The sequence below is a fragment of the Camarhynchus parvulus genome, chromosome 15 (genome assembly GCF_901933205.1).
Source record: "Camarhynchus parvulus chromosome 15, STF_HiC, whole genome shotgun sequence".
NCBI classification, from domain to species: Eukaryota; Metazoa; Chordata; class Aves; order Passeriformes; family Thraupidae; genus Camarhynchus; species Camarhynchus parvulus.
The window spans coordinates 1372527-1398545 of NC_044585.1; the positions used below are offsets into that span (position 1 = coordinate 1372527).

At 65.3% G+C, this 26019-nt stretch overlaps 2 protein-coding genes across 2 annotated transcripts; both read left to right on the forward strand.

Annotated features, from left to right (window-relative positions):
* The first annotated feature begins 174 nt into the window (after window positions 1-174).
* Window positions 175-11692, forward strand: TBC1D10A (TBC1 domain family member 10A). The gene is made up of 9 exons (XM_030959188.1): window positions 175-430; window positions 3555-3654; window positions 6712-6819; window positions 6966-7072; window positions 8209-8323; window positions 8489-8554; window positions 9567-9756; window positions 10039-10193; window positions 10387-11692. Exons 1-9 carry the CDS (start codon window positions 231-233, stop codon window positions 10777-10779), a joined length of 1434 nt encoding a protein of 477 aa, XP_030815048.1. The 5' UTR covers window positions 175-230; the 3' UTR covers window positions 10780-11692.
* A 1265-nt stretch (window positions 11693-12957) lies between these two features.
* On the forward strand, window positions 12958-18406 carry CASTOR1 (cytosolic arginine sensor for mTORC1 subunit 1). The gene is made up of 9 exons (XM_030958916.1): window positions 12958-13098; window positions 13211-13281; window positions 15554-15747; window positions 15842-15974; window positions 16538-16661; window positions 17208-17321; window positions 17409-17491; window positions 17612-17706; window positions 17787-18406. Exons 1-9 carry the CDS (start codon window positions 12986-12988, stop codon window positions 17850-17852), a joined length of 993 nt encoding a protein of 330 aa, XP_030814776.1. The 5' UTR covers window positions 12958-12985; the 3' UTR covers window positions 17853-18406.
* Window positions 18407-26019: the final 7613 nt, after the last annotated feature.

Sequence of the window (26019 nt, forward strand, 5' to 3'; positions counted from 1 at the left end):
GAGCCCCGCCCCTCACCGACACCCGCCGGCACTTGACGGACAGCTCTCCTCGTCCTCTCGACCAATCAGCCTCGGGGGCGGGCTCTACTTTCCGCAATCTCGGCGGCTGATTGGCCGAGTCCCTGCTCCCGCCCAATGGCTGTGCAGGGAGGGGGCGTGGCCGGAGCGGGGCGTGGCCGCCGCCGTGTCCCGGCATGGCGGAGCGGCCGCGCCGCCGCTGAGGCGCCGCCATGGCCAAGAGCCGCGGGGGCGGCGGGCCCAGCTCGCCCGGCGGGCGCAGCCTGGCGGGCACCCGCGAGAGCCTCGCCGACCCTGGCGGCGATGAGCTTAGTTCGCTCGGCTCCGACTCCGAGATCAACGGAGGCGGCCCCGAGGAGCGGCGCGTCGATAAGTTCGGCTTCATCGTGGGCAGCCGCGGCGCCGAGGGGACGTGAGTGGGGCCGTGACGGGGGACCGTGAGGGGGGCCGGGGCCGTGAGGGGCCGGGGGGACACTGGGGTACCGAGGCGCCGAGGAGCCGCCCCAGGCCCGGCCCAGTCGGCTCCGGCCGCTCGGCCCCGCAGGGCCGGGCCTGGGGCTGGGCCGGGCCGGCCGCGGCTCTCCCCGCCCCGGGGGGTTTGTCCCCGCCGCCCCCGGGCTGGGCGCGGGGCCGCCCGGGACCGCTGTCAGGCATCGTTCGTGCCCGCGGCGGAGGCCGCAGCGGCCGGGATGTAAACAAGGGAGCCAGGCTGAGACCTGCGGCTGTTCAGCCTGGAGAAGATAAAGAAGGCTCCGAGCAGAGCTTAGAACCCGTTCTAGTGCCTAAAGGGGCTGCAAGGGAAGCTGGTCTCCTGCCTTTGGGCAAGGACCTGGAGTGACAGGATAAGGAGGAATGGTTTCCTTCTGTCAGAAGGCAAGGTTAGATAGGATATCTGAGGGAAATCGTTCTGTTTGAGGGTGCTAGGGCCCTGGCACAGGGTGCCCAGAGCAGCTGGGGCTGCCCCTGGATCCCTGGCAGTGCCCAAGGCCAGGCTGGATGGGGCTGGGAGCAGCCTGGGACAGTGGGAGGTGTCCCTGCCATGGTAGGGGGTGGCACTGGATGAGCTTTAAGATCCCTTCCACCCCAAACCATTCCATGATGTTGTGATGGCTGTGTGAAGAGCCCCAAAAGCTGTTCTAGCTGTCCCATCTTTCTCTGAAGAGAGCGAGTGGCTGGGAAGTGGTGTCCACCCCGTTTGGGATCAGGGAGCTGCCAGCACACGAGGTCAGTGTCTGGTCAGCTCCAGGCACTGATTCCAGTGGACTTTTGGCCTCTGTCAAGCCAAGGAGGCCAGGCCATGGTGTCTTTCCAAGGACCCCTTGTTGGCAGTGCTGGGCGCCAGGGTCACCCCGCTCCGCGGAGGAAACCCTCGGAGGAAGTGAGGCTAACCCGAGGCGCTGGGCCCCAGGGCGGTGCTGACACCCAGGAATGTGCTGTTGCTGTCGAGCTGGTTCGGCAGCGTGTTTGGCGTTTGCCTTCCTGGCCCTGCTTTCACAGCAACGCCCAGAGAAAGTCGGGGTGGCAGCGGGAGCAGCGCGTGGCAGCCGGCTCCTCTCCTGCTGGGACATGGCCTGCAGCACGCTCCCTGGGCTTTGCCCACCTGAGTGCTCTGGTGCCAGCTGTGCCTCAGTTTCCCTGTCTGTGAGGAGCAGTGTTCACCCCCCATAGCCTGTGGGTGTTACTGGGTGGGTCTGTGGGGTGAAAAGGTGCTGGAGGTTGGAATGTTGGCGCTGGGCAAGGTGCATCACTCCGGGTGATAAACCTTGTCCATCAGCACTGTGGGAGCGGTGTGGCCTCTCCTTCCCGTGGTGCTGTACCCTATCCTGAACACACAGCACATTTAGGGGACCCTTGTCCTGGCTGTCATTCCTGTGGCTGTCCCTGGGGTGTGTCCCTGTCCCTGCAGCAGCTCTGGATGAAGGTCGTGGTGCTGGAGGCCAGTGGCTGCTCCCAGGGGTGCTGACAGTATGGTGGCTGCAGTCACTGGGGACTGAGCCTCCTGCAGCACCCCACAGATGTGCTGGGGCCCAATCCTGCCCTGCTCCAGGCCTTTATTGGCTCGCTGTCTGTCCAGGAGGGGATGAAGGGGAATACATGACCTCCTACTGTGGCTGCCAGAGTTGGGTTTGCCCTGCTGGGAGGGCAGGCAGGGTATCCGAGCATCCATGGAGGGTTTGAGGGCACCGCGAAGGGCCGAGCTGTGGGGATGTCACCCAGCGTGGATGCAGAGGAGCGCATTCCCAGCACAGGGCATCCCGTCACTTCCCCGCCTGGAGTGCCCCCACCCTCCCGCCTGGGCCATATGAAATGCAGCCGGTCCTCGCTCCCTGCCCGCTGCCAAGCAGCCATCAGCTGGGAACAGCTTCCAGTCTGTGCTGGCAGAGCTCCAGCAGGCCCACAGCCAGCTCCTGCATCCAGCGTCCCGCGCTCCCGAGCTTCCCACGCCTCGCGGAGCCCCGGCTGGAGGCCAGCGCTGCCTCCATCCCCGTGCCGGGCTGGGGAGCTGCCGGCCATGCCTGGCCATGCTGGGGAGGGTGGGGAGCCAAGCAAAGCAGATCCTCTGGGAGCGGGTTTGCTCTCGGAACAATCGCGCTCGCCCCGTCCGACCCGCTGCTGTGGGTGGGACTCGGCTGGAAGGGCTGGGCAGGGCGCAGGGCAGCGCTGCCAGCTGGATGCGGCCCTGGGCTCACCCTGCCGCTGCTTTCCAGCTCGGCATGTGGAGGGAGGAGGCAGGGCCTGCATGTCCTGTAGTGGGGCTGGCTGCTGGAGGATGCTCAGCACCAGGCCACTGGCCTCGGGTCCTCAGGAAGGATCTGACTCTTCCTGAGATTGGTGTGGCCACAGGACAGTGTGGAGCAGAGCCTGGGAAGGCATCGAGTCTTCACTGGTGGCTTGGAGGAGCGTCTGCTCTCCTTGGATGTCCCTGCCTGGGCCTGCCCGAGCTGCCTGTCACCCGTCTCTGCACAGATGCGGTGCCACGGGGGGTTGGAGGCCGCGGTGCCGACTTCAGCATCACTGCAGCATCCCCCGTGCCCCAGCAGGGTTAAATCGGATTCCCTGGCTAGACTGAGCCGTTTCTGGAAAACACTCCCCTCCCTCCTAAGGGACCCTGCTCCGGGCTCGGCGCCGGGCCTGGAGCAGCGCCAGGCGTTGGGAGCGCAGTGTGGCTGGAGCTGTGTGAATGACACGATGCTTATGGCCCCGGCTCTCTCTGTGTGCAGCTGGGCCCCGCTACAGGGATCAGGTCTTGCTCATCCCTCACCTTCCTGGCGTGTCCCTGGGGATGCTGCAGCATGTGCTGTGTGCAGTGCAGGCTGCTCCCGAGAGGTTTGAGCTGCTCTGCTGGTGCAGTGACTTCACTCATGGGTGGTGGCGAGCGCTTCCGGCAGCTGCTGAGCGTGTCCTGAGCCCTGCGCCTTCAGGGGTGCAGCCACCTGAGCTTGGGGGGCACCCAGGGTGCTCGGGAGGCCAGGGGCCTCAGCACCATACAGAGGGCCAGGCACCCACTGACCGGCCGCTTCCTCCCGCTCCCACAGGCTGGAGGAGGTGCCCTTGGAGGTGCTCCGGCAGCGGGAGTCCAAGTGGCTGGATATGCTCAACAACTGGGACAAATGGATGGCCAAGAAACACAAGAAGGTAAGTGACAGCCATGTCGCCTCTGGGAGGTGGCAGTGAGGGACAGCCAGGCACAGCAGTGTCCCTTTGGGGCAGCCTGGTGTCACTGGTTCCCTGCAGACAGGCGTCTGGGTGCTTTTGGGTGATGCTGTTGGCTTGAATGGGCTGTTCACTCCCCTTGGAAAGTGGAGCTTGGGGGAGTGAGTGGTCCTGAGCCAGCCCACTTTTGCCTCCAATTCTTCCCTGCCGGGCTGGAGCCTTCCTAGGGCTTCTTTGGCTGCCTGCAGGCAGCCATGGGAATTGTTTGCTCATGGAAACTTCTGTTCTGAGCATCTTGCAGACCAAAAAAAGCTCGGTGTAGGAAATGTTTGAGTCTGATTTGCGTGACACTGGTCTGCGAACGGGGGTCCCTGGGAGACTCCTGGTGTGCTGACTCCATGGCTTGGTTTGCTGGTGCTCCCTGATCCCTGAGCCTGCAGATGAGGCAGGAACTGGGATACAGCAAGTCCAGGGCTGCTGCTGTGTGTCTGCTGGGAGCAGTGAGGCTGCTGGCATGGGACAGCAGTGCCAGAGAGTGGCCGAAGGGCCTTCTCCTCATCCTCCTCCCCATGCTGGCAGAGCCTCCTCAGTGTGCTGGAGTGCTGTCCCTACTCAGTGCCTGGTGAATGACACTGGAATCCCTCATCTGTTTCTTGGCTGCTCTTAAAGGATTTGGGAGAGTTTTCTGGGCCACGGCAGGCGGGCGCTTTGTTCCACGGGCAATTTCCGCCACTCTCCAGCCATGTGCCACAGGGTGCCCTCTGGGATGGGGTGAGGGCTCCAGCTGGCACAGCAGCTCCCTTGTGCTTGGCCCGAGCCTCTGGGAATCTCCATAGGGCTGATGTGCTGTATGGTCTGTCCTGCAGCAAAAATCCATGCCTGGAGCTTTGGAGAGGCTGCTCTGGAATGCTGCTCTGTGCCTGTATCCCTGAGGCTGCTCAGGGAAGGCTGCCAGGCCTGGCCTTGGATGCTGTCAACTATCCTTGGTCTGGCAGGAGCCTGCTTGGTGCAGGTCCCTGCTGCTCTGGGGGAGCTCCCTGAGCCTCTGAAAAACCCCAGTACTTTTCTGGCTGCCTCACCAGGGTTGGCAGGCAGCCCATGGATCCCTGGGCCAGCTCCTGCCGGGCTTGCTCACACCTGCGCCGCTCCAGCATCCCAAAACGCTCCCTGCCTGGCCCCGATCCCAGCAGAGCCTGACCCCACATCCCTCATGGTGCTGCACTGTGCCAGCACCGCATGCTGGAAGGAGGGCAGACGTGTGGGTGGGCAGCTCCCACTGCTCTCCCAGCCCGGGCAGCACTCCAGCTTCACCTTGCTTTCAGCATCCCTCAGCCCAGACACACTCCCAGATCACAGTGGGATCACAGGGGTGATGGCAGGACCCCACGTGGGTCCAAGGGGATGAGCTGCTCAGCCCTGGCAGCGCTGGCCCAGCCAGCTGGAGGGGCTGCCCAACCAAAACCCAGCGAGGCAGTTTCCTTCCTGGCAGCTCAGTCAGCAGGAAGGGGAGCTGGCTGGAAATGGGAGCTGTCAGCAGCCATGGAGCTGCCCACAGCAGCCCTGGGCATCGTCCGCTGTGTTTCCTGCCAGCACAAAGGGACCTGCCCGTGCAAACAACCAGTGAGGGAGCAGCAAACCCTCTGGGGAGGTGATGGTACTGTGCTTGGAAACAACCACCTGCTCCTCAGTTGCTCCAGCAAACAGGGAAACACAGCCCTGGGCAGGCAGGAGAGGATTTGGGAGCTGTTGGCCACTGCTCTGAGAGCTCTGGCACAGTTGGCATGTGCCACCCGAGCAGGGACATGGGGAGGGGAGGCTGTGCTAGGGTTTGCAGGGTGTTGTGGGGGGTGACTTTGGGGAAAAGGACACATAAGGATGTGGAGCTGCTGGAGAGTCCAGAGGAGGCACCAGAGATGCTGCAAGGGCTGGAGCCAGGCTGGGAGAGCTGGGGGTGCTCACCTGCAGAGGAGAAGGCTCCAGGGAGAGCTCAGAGCCTCTTGCAGGGCCTAAAGGGGCTCCAGGAGAGCTGGAGAGGGACTGGGGACAAGGGATGGAGGCACAGGACCCAGGGAATGGTTTCCAGTTCCAGAGGGTAGGGCTGGATGGGATATTGGGAATTAGGAATTGTTCCCTGGCAGGGTGGGCAGGCCCTGGCACAGGGTGCCCAGAGCAGCTGGGGCTGCCCCAGCAGTGTCCAAGGCCAGGTTAGACAGGGCTTGGAGCAGCCTGGGATAGTGGCAGGTGACCCTGCCCATGGTCTTTAATGTCCCTTCCAACCCAAACCATTCCATCATTGTGTGATTTGGAGCTGCTGCTGTGATGAGGAGTTGGACTGGGATGTTGGGGGCTCTGTTTTGGTCCCTGCTGGTGTAGGCAGCACCAGGGCTAAGCTGGCTCAGCTCCCCACGCAGGGTAGGCACCGACTGCCTCGCCTGGACTTTGGTCCTGGCTGGTGCCCAGTGCCAAGGAAATCAGGGGCACAGGAAACTGTGGGCATGGAGCTGGCTCCAGGGGCCTCAGGATCTGGCCATGCACGGAGACAGAACCAGACCTGCCCTTGTGCCCAGGATGAGCGGGTGGAAAGGCTGAGACGCTCGTCAGGGTGCACATCCCTGCTTTCCATGGCCCCACAGTGGGGGTGGGGGGCTGGACTGGGGGTTAGGGAGCCTCCCCTGTGTCCTCAGTGCTTCCCATGTGGGACAGAGCCACTCACTCCCCACCTTGACTCCAGTGTTTGCTTTTCCAGCTCCCAGCAGGATCTGCCTTTGAGGCAGTGCCAGGCTTGTTTGGAGCTGTTTGCAAGCCACAAAGCCTCTGCTGGGCCTCTGGCAGCTCCCCCGTGCTGCTGGTGCTTGACTGCCATTCCAGCTGGCATCCCTGCATCCCAGGGGCTCAGGGACACTTCTCCTTGTTTGGGAAGCGGCGGGGGCCCAGCCTGTGGCCGTGGTGCTGGCCTGGCTCCCCCCTTGCCCCGGGAGTGTCTTTGTTTCCAGCGCTCTGTGGTTCCCCTGACGCTGTGTCTCTGTGTCTCTCCCGCAGATCCGGCTGCGGTGCCAGAAGGGGATCCCGCCCTCGCTGCGGGGCCGTGCCTGGCAGTACCTGTCTGGGAGCAAGGTCAAGCTGGAGCAGAACATGGGCAAGTTTGATGTGAGTCCTGCTGGGAACCCTCCTGCACCACCAGGGAGGGGGCAGTGCTGGGGTGGCTCCTGCTCAGGCTTGGGCGTATGTTGGGATCTCAGACATCTTGGGGGGGGTGTCAAGGGTGTTGCTCACCCCAGTCTTGGCCTCCCCAGGAACTAGACCTCCTCACAGGAGATCCAAAGTGGCTGGATGTGATCGAGCGGGATCTCCATCGGCAGTTCCCCTTCCATGAGATGTTCGTCTCACGTGGAGGCCATGGGTATGTGGAGCTACTGTGTGTCCAGCCCTCAGCAGCCATGGATGGGGTGGGCACTGTCTGTCCCAGCTCATGGAGCCACACTCATGTCCCCAGTGTCCTCCCCATTCCTCCAACATTCCCTACACTCCCACAGTCGCAGAGCATCCACTGGCTGAAAACAGGATGGCTCAGGCCAGCTCTGACACCCAGTGGGGTGGGAATTGCCATGACAGGAGGGCAGAGGGAGGAGGTGGCAGCCTGTGCTCTCCATTTCACCAGTAAAATGCTGCTCCCAGTGTGTTGGGGAGTGCCTGTGCCTCTGGTGCCCCTGTGCTTGCAGCTGGGTCCCTGCCTGTCCACGGCTCACTCTGGGCAGGGTGGTTGTCTCCATGCCTTGACTCCCAGATCCAGGCAGGATCTGAGCCCTGTTGTGTCCTGCAGCCCTGGGTTTGTGTGGAGAAGGGATCCCAGCCAGGGACTGAGCCAGGCTGCTGCCTGGCATGCATGGAGAAGGCTACTGAGCCACGTGCACACTGTGTGCCCAGCTGTGCGCGCCATGTGCCCAGCTGTGCGTGCCCAGTGTGCCCAGCTGTGTGTGTGCCGTGTGCCCAGCTGTGCGTGCCCAGTGTGCCCAGCTGTGTGTGTGCCGTGTGCCCAGCTGTGCGTGTGCCGTGTGCCCAGCTGTGTGTGCCCAGTGTGCCCAGCTGTGCGCGCCATGTGCCCAGCTGTGCCTGCCGTGTGCCCAGCTGTGCGTGCCATGTGTGCCCAGCTGTGTGTGCCGTGTGCCCAGCTGTGCGTGTGCCGTGTGCCCAGCTGTGTGTGTGCCCCGCTGTGTGTGTGCCGTGTGCCCAGCTGTGTGTGTGCCGTGTGCCCAGCTGTGTGTGTGCCGTGTGCCCAGCTGTGTGTGCCATGTGTGCCCAGCTGTGCGTGTGCCGTGTGCCCAGCTGTGTGTGCCGCGTGCCCAGCTGTGCGTGTGCCGTGTGCCCAGCTGTGCGTGTGCCCCGCTGTGTGTATGCCGTGTGCCCAGCTGTGTGCCGTGTGCCCAGCTGTGCATGTGCCGTGTGCCCCGCTGTGTGTATGCCGTGTGCCCAGCTGTGTGCCGTGTGCCCAGCTGTGCCTGCCGTGTGCCCAGCTGTGCGTGCGCGGTGTCTCCGCAGGCAGCAGGACCTGTTCCGGGTGCTGAAGGCGTACACGCTGTACCGCCCTGAGGAGGGGTACTGCCAGGCCCAGGCGCCCATCGCCGCCGTCCTGCTCATGCACATGCCAGCCGAGGTATGGGCACGCGGTTCAGGGGACAGAGCTGGCACCTCCCGGAGGGTGTGAGACCCCTTGGGGGGGTGCTCTGCTGGTTCCCACCCTCTCCCGTGGTCCCTGGGAGCAGGGAGTGGGTCACAGGGATGTCCTCTGGGTGCTCACCTGCTGCCCTTTGGCTTGCAGCAAGCGTTCTGGTGCCTGGTGCAGATCTGTGAGAAGTACCTCCCTGGCTACTACAGCGAGAAACTGGTGAGTAAAGGGCTCATGGTGCATTCAGCAGTGGCAGGGACCTGCAGGGTGCTGCATCTGGGTTGGGGCAACCCCCAGGATCAATCCAGGTTGGGGATGAAGGGATCAGGAGCAGCCCTGGGGTGAAGGACTTTGGGGTGCTGCTGGGTGAGGGTTGGCCATGGCCTGGCCATGTGTCCTGGGCTGAGCCCCTAGTGTGGGCAGCAGGGGAGAGAGGATTCTGCTCCTCTGCCCCACCCAGGTGAGACCCCACCTGCAGAGCTGCCCCAGCCCTGGGGCCCAGCACAGGAGGGACCTGGAGCTGCTGGAGCAAGTCTAGAGGAATCCATGGAGCTGCTCTGAGGGCTGGAGCCCCTCTGCTCTGGAGCCAGGCTGGGAGAGCTGGGGGTGCTCATCTGGAGAACAGGAGGCTCCAGAGAGACCTTGGAGCCCCTTTCAGGGCCTAAAGGGGCTCCAGGAGAGCTGGAGAGGGGCTGGGGACAAGGGATGGAGGGACAGGACACAGGGAATGGCTCCCACTGCCAGAGGGCAGGGATGGATGGGATATTGGGAAGGAGTTGTTCCCTGGGAGAGTGATGAGCCCCTGGCACAGGGTGCCCAGAGCAGTTGTAGCCACCCTGTCCTTGGAAGTGTTCCAGGCCAGGTTGGACAGGGCTTGGAGCAGCCTGGGATAGTGGGAGGTACCACATGGCAGTTGGGTGGAATGTGATGAGTTTTAAGGTCCCTTCCAACCCAAACCATTCCATGATTCTGAATCTCCAGGCCAAAACAGCTCCTCACCATAGGGAAAGAAAGGGTCTGGGGAGGGGCTGGGTATTCCCAGAGTGTCCCTGTTGTGCTGTGGCTCCCAGAAGCATTTCACATTCAGGGATGGGGGTCTCAGTGCAGCATCCATGGGACACAGCTCTGCTCATATCAGGTGTAGAGGGTTGGCTGCCCCCGCTGGGGCCAGGCACTGGGGGCTGTTGCAGGGCTGGGGTACTCACTGGGATGCTGGTCCCTGTCCCCGCAGGAAGCCATCCAGCTGGACGGACAGATCCTCTTCTCCCTGCTGCACAAGGTCTCACCTGTGGCCTACAAGCACCTGAGCAAGCAGAAGATCGACCCCATCCTGTACATGACGGAGTGGTTCATGTGCGCCTTCTCCCGCACGCTGCCCTGGAGCTCCGTCCTGCGCGTCTGGGACATGTTCTTCTGTGAAGGTGGGAGCTCCCACCATCCTCATCCTCATCCTCCTCCTGGGGTGACTGCACTCCCCACGGCCATGGGACCTGTAGCAGGGCAGGTTTGGGGCAGCCACATGCCTGTGGTGGAGGTGGGCTGTTTTCCTGGGGGTTGGGTGGTGTGTACATCCCAAATTCACCCCCTTGCATGTCCTGACTGTTAATGGGACTGGGATCTGCTGCCCCACAGCATTTGAGGGACTTGGTGGCAGTGTCACCCTGTCCTGCCTGGTACTCACTGCCTCACGTCTCCTCTTGCAGGAGTGAAGATCATCTTCCGGGTGGGCCTGGTGCTGCTCAAACACACCCTGGGCTCCTCAGACAAGCTCAAATCCTGCCAGGGCCAGTATGAGACCATGGAGAGGCTGAGGGCTCTCAGCCCCAAAATCATGCAGGAGGCCTTCCTGGTGCAGGAGGTGAGGTGCTGGGGACGGTGTGGGGGCCCAGCGCCGCCCAGCTGGCCAGTGCTGCCAGGCTGGGCTGTCCCTGGGTGGGCGGAGCATGGGAAACAGCTCCCAAAAAGCTTGGCTAGCAGTGGCCTGTGCTCTGAGGGTGATCCCACACCCAGCCCCGGTGGCACTGTCGCTGATGGCACAAGTGTCCCTGCAGGTCATCGAGCTGCCGGTGACGGAGCGTCAGATCGAGCGGGAGCACCTGATCCAGCTGAAGAAGTGGCGGGAGACGCACGGAGAGCTGCAGTGCAAGTCCCCCACGCGCCTGCACGGCGCCAAGGCCATCAGCGAGGCGGAGCCCGCGCCGCGCAAGGCGCTGGAGCCCGTCCCCTCCATCATCGTTTCCCCCGGGCCCGCCCCCGTGCCCAAGGCCCGCAAGAGCAAGGAGAAGAGCCGGGAAAAGGGCCCGGCCAGTCCTGCCAACGGCCCCGGGGCCGAGGGCAACGGGGCGCCCGGCACGACCCGGGAGCTGCTGCACCCCCAGGTCTCCCCCCACCACCAGTCCAAGGAGAGCCTGAGCTCCCGGGAGAGCGAGGACACGTACTTGTAGGGCCCGGCCCACACCCCGGGCAGCCGGGCTCAGCGGGGCTGCGCACGGACCCGGGCGCGAGGACACCGAGGGGGACCCCTGGCACCCGGCGCTGGGGGCTCTGAGCTGGAGGGATGGGACAGGGGGGTGTGCGGCTCCGTGAGAACAGCGTGGCCCTCTCGGGGCATCCGTGGAGCTTGGCCAGGTGTGGTGACCAAAGGGGACACCGTGGGTCTGCGCTGGGTGCCCACCCCGCAGGGTGCTGGCACCACGAGCGGTGGGAGCCCGGGCAGGGGGTGGCTGAGCCACCCGAGCTCCCTCCCCACACCGGGGGGCTGGGCTGCCCCTCGGGCCCTTCTCCCCGTCCCAGAGCCCCTCGACCCATCACCCCCCGGGTCCCCCCTGTAGCCCCCACCCTGCGCCAGCCAGGCAGCCCCCGCCCCGGCTCCCGAGCACTTAGGCCTGGCGCGGGGCACTGGGGGTACACGAGGAGCCCTGGGACCCCTTGCCCCCCTCTTATCTAGTGAGGATATATCAAGCTGTAGCCCTTTATGTAGTACCCAACTTACCTACTCACTGAGCCTATTTATTATTCCTCCGAGGCAGGACAGGGACCGAGGCAGGATGCGCTAGAGGCAGCGGGATTTGATGCCGAGTTTTGGGGCTAAAGCCCCCCAATCCCATCCCCTCCCATCCCCAAGTTCCCCACAGCTCAGGGGGAGTGTTTACCCTGCCCGGGCTCACCCCACCGCTGCTGCCCCTCCCGGGCCCCAGCACAGGTGAGACGGGGTGGGTGAGCAGCAGCCAGGTGCTCCCTGGTTGTGGGGTCCCCTCTGCCCCCCCTGCCCTCCCCGAGGGTGGGTGGTGGGTTTGTAAAATAAAGCGGGAAAAGCAGTTTTGTACAAAGGGGTCAATAAAGCGAGTGTGTAAAGGCACAGCCCTGGCTCCCACCTCTCTTGGCCTGGCATGGGGGTGGAGGGTGGCAGGAGGCAAAGGTGGTGTCACCTTCCACGTGCTGCACCAGTACCAGCTTTGGGGGGCACCTGGACCCTACCCATGGTTCTCTATCGCTGGAGGGCACCCTCCCCTGCATCCCGTTTGCACTGACCCTGGCATGCACCCTTCCCTGGGTCCCATCTCCCCTGGCTGCCCTTGTCCTGGGGGGCAGTGCTGGGCAGCGTCCAGGGAAGGGCCACGCCGCTGTCACTGCTCTGTCACTGCTCTGTCACCGCAGAGGGTGGCCCAGCCCTGCTGTCTCACCCAGCCTTGGGGCTGCCCGTTTGAAGTGGAATGGGAGGAGACTGAGACCTGCCCCAGCTTGTGATAGTGGTGGCTGCCATGCTCTGGTGCACTCCCATCCCAGCACCCAGGCCTTTCCCCCTCTCCCACTGTCACAGCTCCTGTGGCTGAACAGAGCCAGGGGACCCCTAATTAATCCCATGACATCCCAGAACTCAGCTTCCCATCCCAAAATGGTGCCCAGGCCATCTCTCCTTCTTCCAGCAGGCAGGAATTCTGCCCAAACCTCCATTCCTCCCTCCAGAACCCCCTTTTTCCTGGGGGTGGTCCTGGTTTGGTGAATCCCCTCTCCAGGCCTGGTGTTGAGCATGTGGGACCCGGTTGGGTGCTGGGGTTGGGGGTGGCATGGGGTTGGCAGTGGCTCCCAGAGGGTCTCCTTGGGCACCCCCAGGGCTGCAGTTTGGGGGTACCCTGGGACTCTGAGTTGGAGCTGCTCCAGGCACCCCGGGGGGCTGAATTTGGGCGGGTTTGGGCACCATGGAGTTCTGTACTGGGGCTGGTTCCGAGGCTCCGGTGCAGGTATCCCGGGGCCCTGAACCGGGGCTGCTCCCGGGACGGCGGACCCGGCTCGCGGCCTTTCTGGCGGTGCGGGGCGGTGCCGGGTCGGGTCCCTGGGCGATGCGAGGCGGTCCCGGCCCAGGCAGGCGGTCTCAGGGCGGTCCCAGCGAGATGCGGAGCGTTCCCGGATCGGTCCCCGGGCGATAAGGGCGGTCACAGGGCGTTGTCGAACCGAGGCGGGGCGGTCCCAGGGCGGTTCCGGGGCGATGCGAGGCGGACCCGGGGCAATGCGGGGCGGTCCTGGGCCGGTCCCGGGGCAATGCGGGGCGGTCCTGGGCCGGTCCCGGGGCGATGCAGGGCGGTTCCGGGGCGGTCCCGTGTCCGCCCTTAAAGCGGCGGCGGCGGCGGTTCCCGGGGCGGCGCGGCCGCCATGGACCTGCACATCCTGGAGCACCGGGTGCGGGTGCTGAGCCTGGCCCGCCGCGGGCTCTGGCTCTACACCCACCCGCTGCTCAAGCTGCTCTTCCTGCCCCAGCGCTGCCGGTACCGGCCTTTCTCCGCCCACCACCCTCCTCCTCCTCTTCTTCCCCAGCCTCCCGGTCCCGGGAGACGCTGGCGGTTTTGAGGTCAGCAGCACCGATTTCTTCTGCTTCAGGTGCAAGTTCTTCAGCCTGACTGAGACCCCCGAGGACTACACGGTCATGCTGGACGAGGAGGGCTTCAAAGGTACCGATGGTGCGGCGGCCCCCTGGCAGGGCGGGCTGGCACCGCAGGCACGGGCTGTGCGCGTCCCCAGCCCGGCTCCGCGCCTGGGCCGCAGGGAGCGAGTCCCGGCTTGTGCTTGGCTCCCTCGGAACGTGCCCGTCCCGTCCCCTCGGCGCCTGCGCCGGGGATGTAGCGGCTTGCCCGGCCGAGGCTCTCCCGGCGTAGCTGCCCTCGCTCCGACAGCCCCTCCCGGGCACAGCTGCCCCCGGCTCGTGGCACCGGGCACAGCTGCCCCCCGGCTCGTGGCACCGGGCACAGCTGCCCCCCGAAGCCCGGGTGCTCCCGGCAGGGCGCAGGCACCTCCCGGGACGCCCGCGGGCAGCGCTCCAGGCTCTGGCAGCGCTCCTGTCATCATTCCCGCGTCCGATTTCAGCCCGTCCCTCCTCCCGCTGAGGCCAACTGGAGCTTTGGCAGAGGAGGGCAAAGCACAGACCCAGCCAGGCTGGCAGGGGTGAGCCCTGTCCGGCAGCAGGGTCAGCTTTTGGGGTGTCCTGGGGCGGTTTGATCCCTTCCAAGCCAGTCCCTGTCCCAGGCAGGTGCCATTGGTGACCTGGCGTGTGCCGTGCATCACCCTCGTCGCCAGCCCTGCCGCGGTACCGGCCCGACGGGCCGAGCCGGAGGGTCCGGATCCCGGCCCGCCTCCCCACGCCCAAACCTTCCTGCCTTGGCCGCAGGAGCTGAGCGCCGCGGAGCCTTGGCCGTGACCCGGGGAGCGAGGGGCAGCGCTCCGGCCGCGGGCACTCATGGCCGGGTCCCAGGCTCACCTCCTTGTGCTGTGCAACGGGACCGTGTCCCGGGCTCTCCCCGCTCCCGGAGCCAGAGCTGTTCCCCATGTATTGTTTTATTTTGGGGCCTGCAGACAAATATTCCTCAATCCCGAGGGGAGGGCGGGAAGTGCTGAACAATGGTCCTGTGAGCCTGCAGCCCCGCAGTGCCCTGTGAACACCCCTTGGCTGGGGGCTGCCCGTGTCCCCCTGCTGCCGGGCTGGAAGGGGACCCCCAGCAGGGGTGAGCTGCACCCCCCATTCCCTTGGGATCAGGATAAAGCCCTGGGGTGGGTGACACAGGGACAGCGAGGTCCCCGTGCATTCAGCCTCGCCCAGGGTGGTGTTGAAAAGCAATTAAACACTGAGCTCTGGGACAGGTCCCCATGTCCCCGAGTCCCTGTCCCGCCCCCCTGTTCCCAGCACTGGGCGCTGGGCCGGAGCCGAGGCTGTTCTGGCGCTTCCTGCACAGGAACAGGCGCTGGGAACACCCGCCGGGCCCTGGATCCGGCCCCGCTCCCGCCCTGCCCGGGCCGAGTTTGGGAGCGGGGTACAGAGCCTGTCCCCTCAGGGGTCCCCTCAGTGCGTGCTGGACCCCCCCCGTGCGACCTCCCCCCACCACTGGTGCGATGAGTCTGGGGTCTCAGCTGGGCTTGGGCACCGGCTGCCCACGGAAGGGCTGGGGGCTTGTGTGATCTCCCATGGGAGCTGCTCCCACCCGTCCTGCATGGGAGGAGGGGACCGGAGACCCCCTGGGTGCCCTGGCCTGTCCTGTGCTGGGAAGGGGAGCCCAGAGAGGAGGGGGCACCCTGGCTGAGTGCTGGGGCGCCCCAGCAGTGCCAGCCCCTTTCCTGGGCAGGAGGGTGGGAGCAAGGGGGGTGGGAGGCAGGAACAGGTGGCCTATGCCCACCCTGCCAACACCAGCAGATTTTTGGGAAGCAGCCGTGGCCCTCTGCCAGCCTGGCCTCTCTCCACCAGGCTGGCACCAGGTGCTGGGACCCCCAGGGCAGCGGGGTGACCCTCCCCTCATCACCTCCAGTGCCCTGTGTGCATCCCTGAACATCCCTGGTGGTGGGCACAGGGCTGGGGGCTCCTGGGGCAGAGGATGAGCTGGGCAGCCCCACGGCCCTGGTGGTGCTGGTTTTGGGGTGCAATGCCAACACCCCCCTGCAGCCAGCCTGGGTGCTGCCACAGGGAGGAGAGACACGTCTTGGGGTCTGGGGGGCTTAGCCTTGGCCCCCCTGGTTCCTATGGCCAGATCCCAGTGTGGAGCAGCTGAGCCCTGTCTGGCTCATTCCACCTGTGGATCTGCACCCCCAAACCAGCGTCCCCACACGTGGGGCTGATCCTGCCTGGGGGATCAGCCAGGGGACAGTGTGACACGCAGTGCCTGAGCTGGCCCTGGCTCTGTGTCCTGCTGTGCCGAGCCCTGCGGAGCCACCTGCCTCAGTGTCCCTTGTCCCTCGCAGAGCTGCCGCCCTCCGAGTTCATGCAGGTGGCGGATTCCACGTGGCTGGTGCTCAGCGTGGTCTCCAACGGGCGGGAGCCCCCCGGCTGCCAGGCCACCGGCGTCACCAAGATCGCGCGCTCGGTCATCGCGCCGCTGGCCGAGCACCACGTCTCGGTGCTGATGCTCTCCACGTACCAGACCGACTTCATCCTGGTGAGTGACGGGCACGGGGACCCCTGGCTGGCCGTCCCAGGGCCCCTCTGTGCCCTGAGGAGGGGTGGCAGTGCCGATCGCGCTCCCGGGACAGGTGCGGGAGCGGGACCTGCCCGTGGTGATCCACACGCTGGCTGGGGAGTTCGACATCTACAAGGAGGAGGGTGGCGAGTGTGTCCCTGTCACCTGCGATGACGTCAGCAACGGCTTCCTCAAGCCCAAGCCACGTGAGTGACACTGGGCTCTGTGTGCCCTGGGGCCACCCGGTCCCGCCCAGGTACCCATATCCTTGAGGGGCCTCCAGAGCCACCCTGTCCCAGGGCCACCCTGTCCCCAGAGATGATCCAGTTCCCACCAGTGGAACCCACATCTTTGGGGGACCCCCAAGGCCACCCTGTCCCCAGACCACACTGTCCCAGAGCCACCCAATCCCTGCCAAGATGCTGCTCCCATGGGTGGTTCCCACATCCTGGGGGACCCCCATGGTCACCCTGTCCCCAGGACCACAGAAGTCCCTGCCAAGGTGCTCCTGCTCCCACCAGTGGTACCTACGTGTCTGAGGGACCCCACCGAGATGCTCCAGTTCCCACTGGAGATGCCCATCTGGGGCCACCCAGTCCCCACCGATGTGCTGCAGCTCGCACCCGTGGTACCCACATCCTTTGGGACCCCGGGCCACCCCTCTGCTCCCTGGGGGACATCGGGCCGTGGGCGCGGTGGCCACGGGGTGGCACTGCGGGACTGTCCCCGAGCTGTCCCCAGGCCTGACGCGCGGCCGTTCCCCTGGCAGCCGCCAGCCCCACGCTGCACCCGGTGCAGAGCCCCCAGACGCGCTTCTGTGTCCTGACGGTGGCCCCCGACACGCTGCCCGCCATCGCCACCATGCTCATCGACGTCCTCTTCTACTCCCACGCGTGAGTCCTGGGGATGGGGACGTGGGGGTGGCCTCTTGCCTGGTGCCACCTCAACTGTGGTGACACTGGTCCCTGCCATTGGTCCCAGCGGGTGTTCAGACCCCGGGTGTGTTTTCCAAACTGGTTTTGTCTTCCTGGGAGCTGGAACCCCGAGGTGACACAAGGGACAAAGCCACCATTGTACCAAATCCCAGGGGGGAGACTAAAGCAGGAAGGGATGGGTTTGGGAAAGGCAGTGGGAACGGTGCTGGGGGGAGGGAATGCTCCTGGTGGGGTTCTCAGTGTCCCCTGGGATGGGACAGTGTCCCAGCAGTGTCCCTGCTGGTGGCATGCTCCTGCTCCAGAGTGACCCTGTCCTTTTGAGAATGCCCCGGAACCTGGTGTCACCTGTGAGCTGCAGACCCTGTGGGGCCACCTGCTCCTGTCCCCTCTCCCCCACCCTGCAGCACCCCAGCAGGATGCTCAGACACCCAGAGCCACCACCACGCCCTTCTCCTCCCCATTTTGGGGGTTTGACCCCTCTCTGTGTCCCCTTGCCCCTCGCAGCCCCCCGTGGGACGCAGCCCCCGGCAGCCAGGACCTCGACTCCATCACCTTCTTCTCCTTCTCCCTCATCGAGGGCTACATCTCCATCGTGATGGATGCCGAGACCCAGAAGCGGTAGGTGCCATCCCAGGGCTGTCTGTCCCTCTGTCCCTGGCTCTGGGGGCTCGGGGAGGGGGTGACACTTGGCTTTGTCCCCCTCAGCTTCCCCAGTGACCTGCTGCTGACCAGCTCCACGGGGGAGCTGTGGCGCATGGTGCGCATCGGGGGGCAGCCCCTCGGCTTCGGTGAGTGTGGCCCTGGTGGCCGTGTCCCCTCTCGTGCCACTGCCACCCAGGGGGTGCTCTGGGGCACTGCTGTCCCCGCATGTCCCCGTGGCAGTGACCTGAGGCCCTCTTTGTCCCCAGACGAGTGTGGCATCGTGGCGCAGATCGCGGAGCCGCTGGCGGCCGCCGACATCTCGGCCTATTACATCAGCACCTTCAACTTCGATCACGCCCTGGTGAGCCCTGCCCCTCCCCGGGCACCCCTGCCAGCCCCGGGGTGTGCCCTGAGGCTGACACCCCTTCTGTGCCCCGGCAGGTCCCCGAGGAGGGCATTGCTGAGGTGATCCAGCTGCTGCAGCAGCGGCAGGAGAGCAGCAGATAGCGGCTGGCTGTCCCCAGGCTGCTGTCCCGGTGTGGTGTCCCCCCTGCTCCCCACCCCTGTCGTTAATTGTTGATTTTAATGATCCCCCAGGACAGAGGTGGGCTCAGCGTTGCTCCCTCTGTGCTGGGGATGTGGTGGCTTTGGGGACGTGGTGGCCTTGTGGCAGTGGGCACAAGGAGAGGGGTCGGTCCCTGGGTGCCATCCTCTCCTCTAGCCTGGCCTGGGTGGGGTGGGTGGCCCGGGGACAGTGAGTGTGTCCAGGTGGAGGGGACACGGGGGCCATGCCAAGGAGCAGTGATGTGCCACCACGGTGCTATAGGGGACAGCCTGGGGCTGATGGGATGTGTCCCCTTGGGAAGGGAGCGGTGGCCACGATGCTCAGGGGCAGCCCTGGAGCAGCCCCATGGAGGGGAGAGCATTCCTGGAGCTGGGCTTACCCCTGGCACCCCAAAAATCTCCAAGGGGGCAGTGGGGGGGCTCTGGTTCAATGCCAGCCCTGGTTGTCACCTGTCATGGAGGGGTGACAGTGACTCCCAGCTCCTCACGAGTTGTATTTTCACATAGTTTTTGATAAGTCAATAAAATTCTTATTATTTTTATTTCTGTGTAGCCCAGGGAGTTTGCCCAGAGCTGGTCTCTGTGCTGGTGGCAGGGGCTGGGGTGGGACAGGGGGACAGAGTCTGGCTGTGAGGTGACTGGGACACAGCCACTTTGCTGATATTTTGGGTGAAAAAATGGGTTAAAGCTGCAGCCCCCAGCAACCCTGGGAAAACCCAGGCCCACATTTATGTTCTCCTCCTGCCCCACCCTGGGCCAGACTGGGGGGAAACTGAGGCAGGGGCTTGACCCCAGGCCTGGGGGTGTCCCTGTCACACCGCCACCGTGTCCCCACCTCCTCTTCCCCTGCTGGCAGCGCGGCATCCTGTGCCAGAGTGGGGTGCACGGGGTGGGTGCTGTGCCCTCCTGGGGGTGCTGCAGCCAGGGGAGCCCCCAGGGTGGGCCTGGCCCTCAGCCAGACCCAGCAGCCAGAGCCTGGCGGGAGCTCTGCTCCCATCCTGTCCCCAAAGCCATCCCCTGCTCTGCCACGTTCCCAGCAGGGCTGTGCCCCCATCCTGGCGCGTCGTGCCCACGTCAGCCCCGCGCTCTTGCAGCCTCCAGCTTCCTGCCAGCTCCACGGGCTCTCTCCTTCCTGTCTCGCTCCCTTCTCCGAGTCATGGGACGCCGCTGACGCGCTGCCGGCGATGAAGAAACTGCTGCTGGCCGTGCGGTCACCGCGCTATTTCTGTCCTCTGGCTATTGCACAGCCCTGGCCACACTTGCCACCAGCGGGGTGGCCATGCCACAGTGTCCTGCTGGCCCTGCCCAGGGGGGGACAGTGCCATATGGGGGGGCAGAGCCAGCTGTGGGCAGGGGAGAGCTGAGGGTGGGAGCCCTGATCACCCTGACAGCAGGGCATGGATGGATGATGGATGATGGATGGATGGATGGATGGATGGATGGATGGATGGATGGATGGATGGATGGATGGATGGATGGATGGATGGATGGATGGATAATGGAGGGATGGATAATGGAGGGATGGATGGATGATGGATGGATGGATGATGGATGGATGGATGGATGGATGGATGGATGGATGGATGGATGGATGGATGGATGGATGGATAATGGAGGGATGGATGGATGATGGATGGATGGATGATGGATGGATGGGGATGGATGGACGGATGGATGGACGGATGGACGGATGGACGGATGGACGGATGGATGGATGGATGGATGGATGGATGGATGGAGGGATGGATGGATGGAGGGATGGAGGGATGGATGGACGGACACACACACAAGTGGACAGCTGGTGAACAGCCTGTCGAGGCAGCCTGAGGGATGGACAAACTGCTGTGGAGCGAGCAAGTTCTTCTCCTGGTTCCTCCAGCTCTGCAGGACTGTCCTGGGCACACCCCGGCCCCACGGAGCCCCGCTGCGGGGAGGAGGAAGAGGAGGAGTCGGCGGAGGCAGTGGGGAGAGGAAGCAGGCGGTGCAGGTCGTTGTGGCTGGGCAGGGAAATTCTGGGAAAACAAAATACCTCTAAAAGTGAGTGAGCGCTGCGTCCTTCTTCCTGGAAGGAGCTGTTAACTTCTGCCTCGTGTCCCTGCGCCGCCACCGAACTCTCCAAATGCGTAAATTCGGCGAGGGTCGCTAAAATCCGCGGGATTGCGACACACCTCGGCGCGCTGAGCGGAGCCATTCGCCTCCAAGGAACGGGAAAACCCCTGTGGGTGCGGGCTCCGCCTGCCAGGAAGGGGAACCGGGGGGACAGAGGGGACTGTCCTGGGTGCTGCTGGCTGCGCCGAGGCCGTGGCAGCCCCAGGGCTCTCCCAGGGCAGCGTTGCACAAGGGGCAGCGCTGCCTTGGGCAATACCCGGCACCCTCGGTGTTCCCGTGGTGCTGCCGGGCGCAGGGGCTCAGCCTGGTGCCCCCACTTGGTTCAGCACCCAAATTTGTCACCCAGAGGTGAGAGTGGGTGTGAGCAGGCGGACGGAGCATCCCCCGGAGCAGCCGGCAGTGCTGGGATGCCGTGCACTCCCCACACCTCCACCTCCCTCCTTGCCAGGGTAGATTTTTGCCTCCCGCAGCTGGATTTGGGGTGCGAAACCCCCCGTGGGGGCACATGGGTGACACCCCTGTCCCCGCTGCCAGCCGCCCTCTTTTGCATTGGGGTTTCGGGGCAGCCGGCGCTGGTTTCAGTTCAGCCTGTCGGCTGCTGAGGGGCGACACCAGCGTGACCCAAAAGCTCTCTGTCCCAAGAAGCCAGGCCCGGGGGTCCCGCCGGACCCGGGCGAGCGGCGGGACCTCAGCCTCCCCGCACAGCCCCGGACTCCCTCGAGGAACTGACTCGAAGAACATTCCCATCCACCCTTCCTCCCGCCCGCTCTCACCCTGCACTGGGGCACTTCACTTCTCTCTGCCTCCCTTCAGAGGCGGGGGTGACTCTGGTGCGCTTTAAAAGCGCGCTTCCCCCTCGCCGAGCGCTCAAGGAAGTGCCTGTGCCAGCCCCGGGCGGACACCCTGCCCCGGCCATGCGGTGCGACCGGCGGCCCTGGGCAGTGCTGGCAGGTACGTGCGTGCCCGCGGGTGCCCGCGTGTGCCCGCGTGTGCCCGCGTGTGCCCGGGTGTGCCCGCGTGTGCCCGCGTGTGCCCGGGTGTGCCCGTGGGTGCCCGTGTGTGTGCCCGGGTGTGTGCCCGCGTGTGTGTGCCCGCGGGTGCCCGTGTGCCCGTGGCTGCCCGCGTGTGCCCGCCTGTGCCCGTGTGTGTGTGCCCGCGTGTGCCCGCGTGTGTGTGTCCGTGTGTGTGCCCGTGTGGGTGTGCCCGTGTGTGTGCCCGTGGGTGCCCGTTTGTGCCCGTGGGTGCCCGTGGGTGCCCGTTTGTGCCCGGGTGTGCCCGTGTGTGCCCGGGTGTGCCCGTGTGTGCCCGTTTGTGCCCGTGGGTGCCCGTGGGTGCCCGTGGGTGCCCGGGTGTGCCCGTTTGTGCCCGGGTGTGCCCGTGTGTGCCCGTGTGTGCCCGTTTGTGCCCGTGGGTGCCCGTGGGTGCCCGTGGGTGCCCGTTTGTGCCCGGGTGTGCCCGTGTTTGCCCGTGTGTGCCCGTTTGTGCCCGTGGGTGCCCGTGGGCCCCGGCCCCGCCTCCCCTGTCGCTGGCCCCGGCCGGAGCCGCGGAGTGAGCGCGGCCCCCGTGGCTGCGGAGCCAGCGGGGCAGGCGGCACCGAGGCTGTGCCACGGCGGTGTCGCCTCCCCCGGGCGCTGGCGGGGACGGGGACATTGCCCGCTGTGGCACACGGGGAGCACCGGGAGCGGGCAGCCTGGGAGAGAAGGGATGCTGGGAGCGGGAGGCAGGAGGGGACAGTTTGGGGACCGGTGGCGGAAGGTCAGGGGTCAGCTTGCCCAAAGGGACAGAGGCTGAGTCGGCCCAGTGCCATATCCACAGTCCTGTGGGTGACAGAGGGACTGGGACAGTGCTGGCAGAGCTGGACGGCGGGACTGCATCCGGGAGTGTCGCTGCTGTCCCCTCCTTTGCGGTGGCCCGCGCTGCAGGGGGAGCTGCTGGAGCAGCTGCTGTGGTTGTTCTGTGCATCCCGGCCGCTCCAGAGCACCTCAGCACCCTCCTCCTCGTCCTGCCGCCGGGGGAGGGAGGGAGGGATGGATGGACGGATGGACGGATGGATGGATGGACGGATGGATGATGGATGGACGGATGGACGGATGGACGGATGGATGGATGGACGGATGGATGATGGATGGACGGATGGACGGATGGACGGATGGATGGATGGACGGATGGATGATGGATGGACGGATGGACGGATGGATGGATGGATGGATGGATGGATGGATGGATGGATGGATGGATGGATGGATGGGTGGGTGGATGGACGAACCCAGCAGGTTTTTGGCGCAGGGGCTGGGTCGGTGGTGCAGGCAGCATTCCTGGCAGGGGGTGGTGACCCTGTGAGAGAGGGCTGTCCCTGCGCCCAGCGATGCCCCAGCGGGCCCTGACTCCCTCCTCTTCGTCCCCAGCTGTCGCCAAGGGGCTCCTCATCCTCTGGGCAGTGCCAGGCCAGGGGGGCAGGTCCCCGCTGGCCCCCACCGTGCCGCAGACCCAGGCGCTGGTGCGGCTCATGGCCGAGGACGCGCAGGAGCTCTTCACCTTCTACGTGAGTCCCCCTCCCCGGGCGGAGGGGTCCCGCCTGTCCCCCCACAGGGCAGCCGGGGGACGCTCCCCGTGCTGCTTCCACATCCCTGATCTTCCTCTCCAATCTCTGGGCAGGAGAAGGAGCAGCACCTGGACATCCACAACATCTGCCGCACCAACGCCACCCCCGCGTGGCTGCAGAGGCCGGGCAAGGGGCCCTGGGGGCTGCGGCGCCTGCGGCGGCCGATGATCCACATGGAGCAGGCGCTGCAGGACATCATCCGCCACCAGCGCGACCTGCACCACCCCGAGGCCGAAATCCTTCGCCGCTTGAACAGGACCCACTGGAAGGTGCGAGCGCTCCTCAGCAACCTGGCGGGGCTGTTCCCGGCCCCCAGCCCCCGGCCCGGCCGCCGGCCCCTCCCCAGCCCCGCGGCATCCCTCGGCATCTTCCGACAGAAGCTGCAGGGGTGCCAGGTCCTCTGGAGCTACGCCCGCTTCATGGCCGAGCGCAGCGCCGAGCTGAGCGCCGGGAGCCGCCGGACGCGCCGGGACAAGGGGAAGGGGAAGGGGAGATCGGCCCGGGGCTCAGGGCGGCCCGCACGGGCCTAGGGCAGCCCCGCCGCACCGGAGCGCCCGTCTGCGGCTCCATCATCTCCATCATCTCCATCTCCATCCCGTGTGAGGCGATCCCAACCCCATGCCCAGGATGGAGAGGCATCCGACGGCCGGGGTGCCCCACGGAGCCTCTCTCACCTCGCCGGAGCGAGGGCTCGGACGCACTGACAGCATCTCCGGCCGCTCGGGCTCCTGTGGGGACCCTGCTGTCCCCGAGCCACCGCTGGGCTGCAGGACAGCCCGGGCTGGCTCTCCCACATCCCGCCCCGCTTTCCCCCGGATCCAGGTGGTCCCAGTGGAGCCGGGTGTCCCCCGGGTGCCCAGCTGTTCCCTGTCCCCGGGCCCTGCTGGATTTTCCAGTGATTCAATGGGTCGGCTGACACAGCCTGACTCAGAGCTGCTCGCCCAGCACCCGCCGCGGTCCCACGGAGAGCGCCGCTGCCACCGGCGGCTGCCACCGGTGCTGTCACCCCCCCGCCTGCCCGCGGCCAGCTCTGCTCGCAGGGAGAAGCTGGGATGGGAATCCTGTGTCCCTGCACCGTCCTGTGTCCCTCTGTGCTCGGGGTCTCCGAGCTCGGTGTCCCTTTGCACATCCCTGTGCTCTCAGTGTCCCCTGTGCTCGGTGTCCCTGTGCTCTCAGTGTCCCCTGTGCTCTCAGTGTCCTCTGTGCTCAGTGTCCCCTGTGTGCTCAGTGTCCCCTGTGCTCAGTGTCCCCTGTGCTCTCAGTGTCCCCTGTGCTCAGTGTCCCCTGTGCTCAGTGTCCCCTGTGTGCTCAGTGTCCCCTGTGCTCTCAGTGTCCCTGTGCTCAGTGCCCCCTGTGTGCTCAGTGTCCCCTGTGCTCTCAGTGTCCCCTGTGCTCAGTGTCCCTGTGCTCGGTGTCCCCTGTGCTCACTGTCCCCTGTGCTCTCAGTGTCCCTGTGCTCAGTGCCCCCTGTGTGCTCAGTGTCCCCTGTGTGCTCAGTGTCCCTGTGCTCGGTGTCCCGGTGTGCTCAGTGTCCCCTGTGCTCTCAGTGTCCCTGTGCTCAGTGCCCCCTGTGTGCTCAGTGTCCCCTGTGTGCTCAGTGTCCCTGTGCTCGGTGTCCCGGTGTGCTCAGTGTCCCCTGTGCTCTCAGTGTCCCTGTGCTCAGTGCCCCCTGTGTGCTCGGTGTCCCCTGTGCTCTCAGTGTCCCCTGTGCTCTCAGTGTCCCCTGTGCTCGGTGTCCCTGTGTGCTCAGTGTCCCCTGTGCTCTCAGTGTCCCTGTGCTCGGTGTCCCCTGTGCTCAGTGTCCCTGTGCTCGGTGTCTCTGCTCTCACCCATCCCTGTCCCCTCCGTGTCCCCCCCAAGCCCCCTGTGCCACCACAGCCCTGACTGTGCCCAGCCGGGACCCAGCTCTGGCCACTGCACTGTGACAGTGGGTGACAGCCCCCACTGCCTCCCCCCTAATTTATACATTATTATTTGTTACTTTATTGTATTTATTGATTGTTAGGGTTAATTTAACTCCTGCAGCTTGCAGAAGTATTTAAGGACGTTTCTAATATATAAATATCTATTTTTATTATATTTTTTTGTATGGTGTTGAACTATGAGCATCACAAGGATTTATTTATGAATATTGATATTTTTGGTACACAGAGAGAAGGGCAGTGCCCCCGCCCATGTGGCACTTCTTTATTTTTGTACAATGGCAGAAGGAAATAAAGTGCTGACCTTGGCCCATGGGCCACTGAGATGTCGTGTCCCTGTGTCCCTGTGTCCCTGTGTCTGTCCTGGTGGCTGTGGGCAGGGAGAGGCTGGGTTCTGGTGGCCAGGCTGTGCCTGATGTCCCTGCCAGGGCACAGGAGATGTGACATGGGGTGGTGTGGGGCATGTGGGACAGCACGGTGTGACAAATGGCATTGGCACAAGCTGGGATGTGGCCCGTGGCATGGCACACAATGTGGCACACGAGGGGATGTGGCACAGGATGTGGCACACGACACAGCCTGGCACAGGGCATGTGACACGACAGGCTGTGGTGTGCCACCACAGGGCCTGGCACTGCCAGGGATGTGCCACAGAATGGCACAGGCCACACGACACCTTGTGCCACACGTCACAGCCCCATCTGGGCCACCACCACAGCCACGCTGAGTGCAGCGTCCTGCAGCCTGGCCAGGGCCACCATGGGGACCGGGCCACCCGCTGCCACCTCTGAGTCAAAAATCCCAAGACCTGGTCATGTGTCCCCAGGAGTCACTCGTTCCCGTGGTGCCGTGTGCCGGAGCGCCCGGCCCTGCCCGGCCCCGAGCCTGACTCAGTGCTGGCAGTGCCACCAGGACGGCCACCACGGCCAGCTGGGGACACCCGTGGTGGGACAATGTCACCATGCAGCAGCCCGGGCCAGCTTGGCGTGCTGTGAGTGACCGTGGAAGTGACCGTGACGGTGCCACCACCCGGCCAGCCTGCGAGGGCTGCGGAGGGGAGGGCGCAGGTACGTGACCCCAAACACGGGGTGACACCAGCTGAGTGTCACTGAAGGGCTGGTGGCCTCTCTGGTGTCCCCAAGGGGACACCCAAGGGAACCCACACATGGGAAAAGCCTGTGGGTGACACTGGTGGGGTGGCTGGAGTGGGGTGGCACCAGTGGGGTGACATCGGTGGGCACAGGGACAGGGGGAGGCAGCCCCAGCAGGGACCCATCGTGAGTCGAAGGGGAATTTGGTGCCCTCCGTGATCGAGCTCTGGATTTCCCTGAGCCAGGAGCCCCTGCCCCGCTCAGCCCCTGCTCAGCCCCCCGGGAGGGCTCCCCGGACACCCCCGGACAGCCCCGGACACCCCCGGACAGCCCCGATCCCACCACGGCCTCGCCCCCACTCCTGGGGGACACCTGGGGCTTTTGGT

What these genes read in the sequence shown, in the direction of transcription:
- TBC1D10A (XM_030959188.1), top strand. Translation starts at nt 231, where the DNA reads ATGGCCAAGAGCCGCGGGGGCGGCGGGCCCAGCTCGCCCGGCGGGCGC. An exon ending in TGGCCAAGAAACACAAGAAG is followed by an intron (nt 3,655 to 6,711) that starts GTAAGTGACAGC and finishes TCTCTCCCGCAG; the next exon opens with ATCCGGCTGCGGTGCCAGAA. An exon ending in AGGCCTTCCTGGTGCAGGAG is followed by an intron (nt 10,194 to 10,386) that starts GTGAGGTGCTGG and finishes GTGTCCCTGCAG; the next exon opens with GTCATCGAGCTGCCGGTGAC.
- CASTOR1 (XM_030958916.1), top strand. Translation starts at nt 12,986, where the DNA reads ATGGACCTGCACATCCTGGAGCACCGGGTGCGGGTGCTGAGCCTGGCC. An exon ending in GATGCCGAGACCCAGAAGCG is followed by an intron (nt 17,322 to 17,408) that starts GTAGGTGCCATC and finishes TGTCCCCCTCAG; the next exon opens with CTTCCCCAGTGACCTGCTGC. An exon ending in GGGGCAGCCCCTCGGCTTCG is followed by an intron (nt 17,492 to 17,611) that starts GTGAGTGTGGCC and finishes CTTTGTCCCCAG; the next exon opens with ACGAGTGTGGCATCGTGGCG.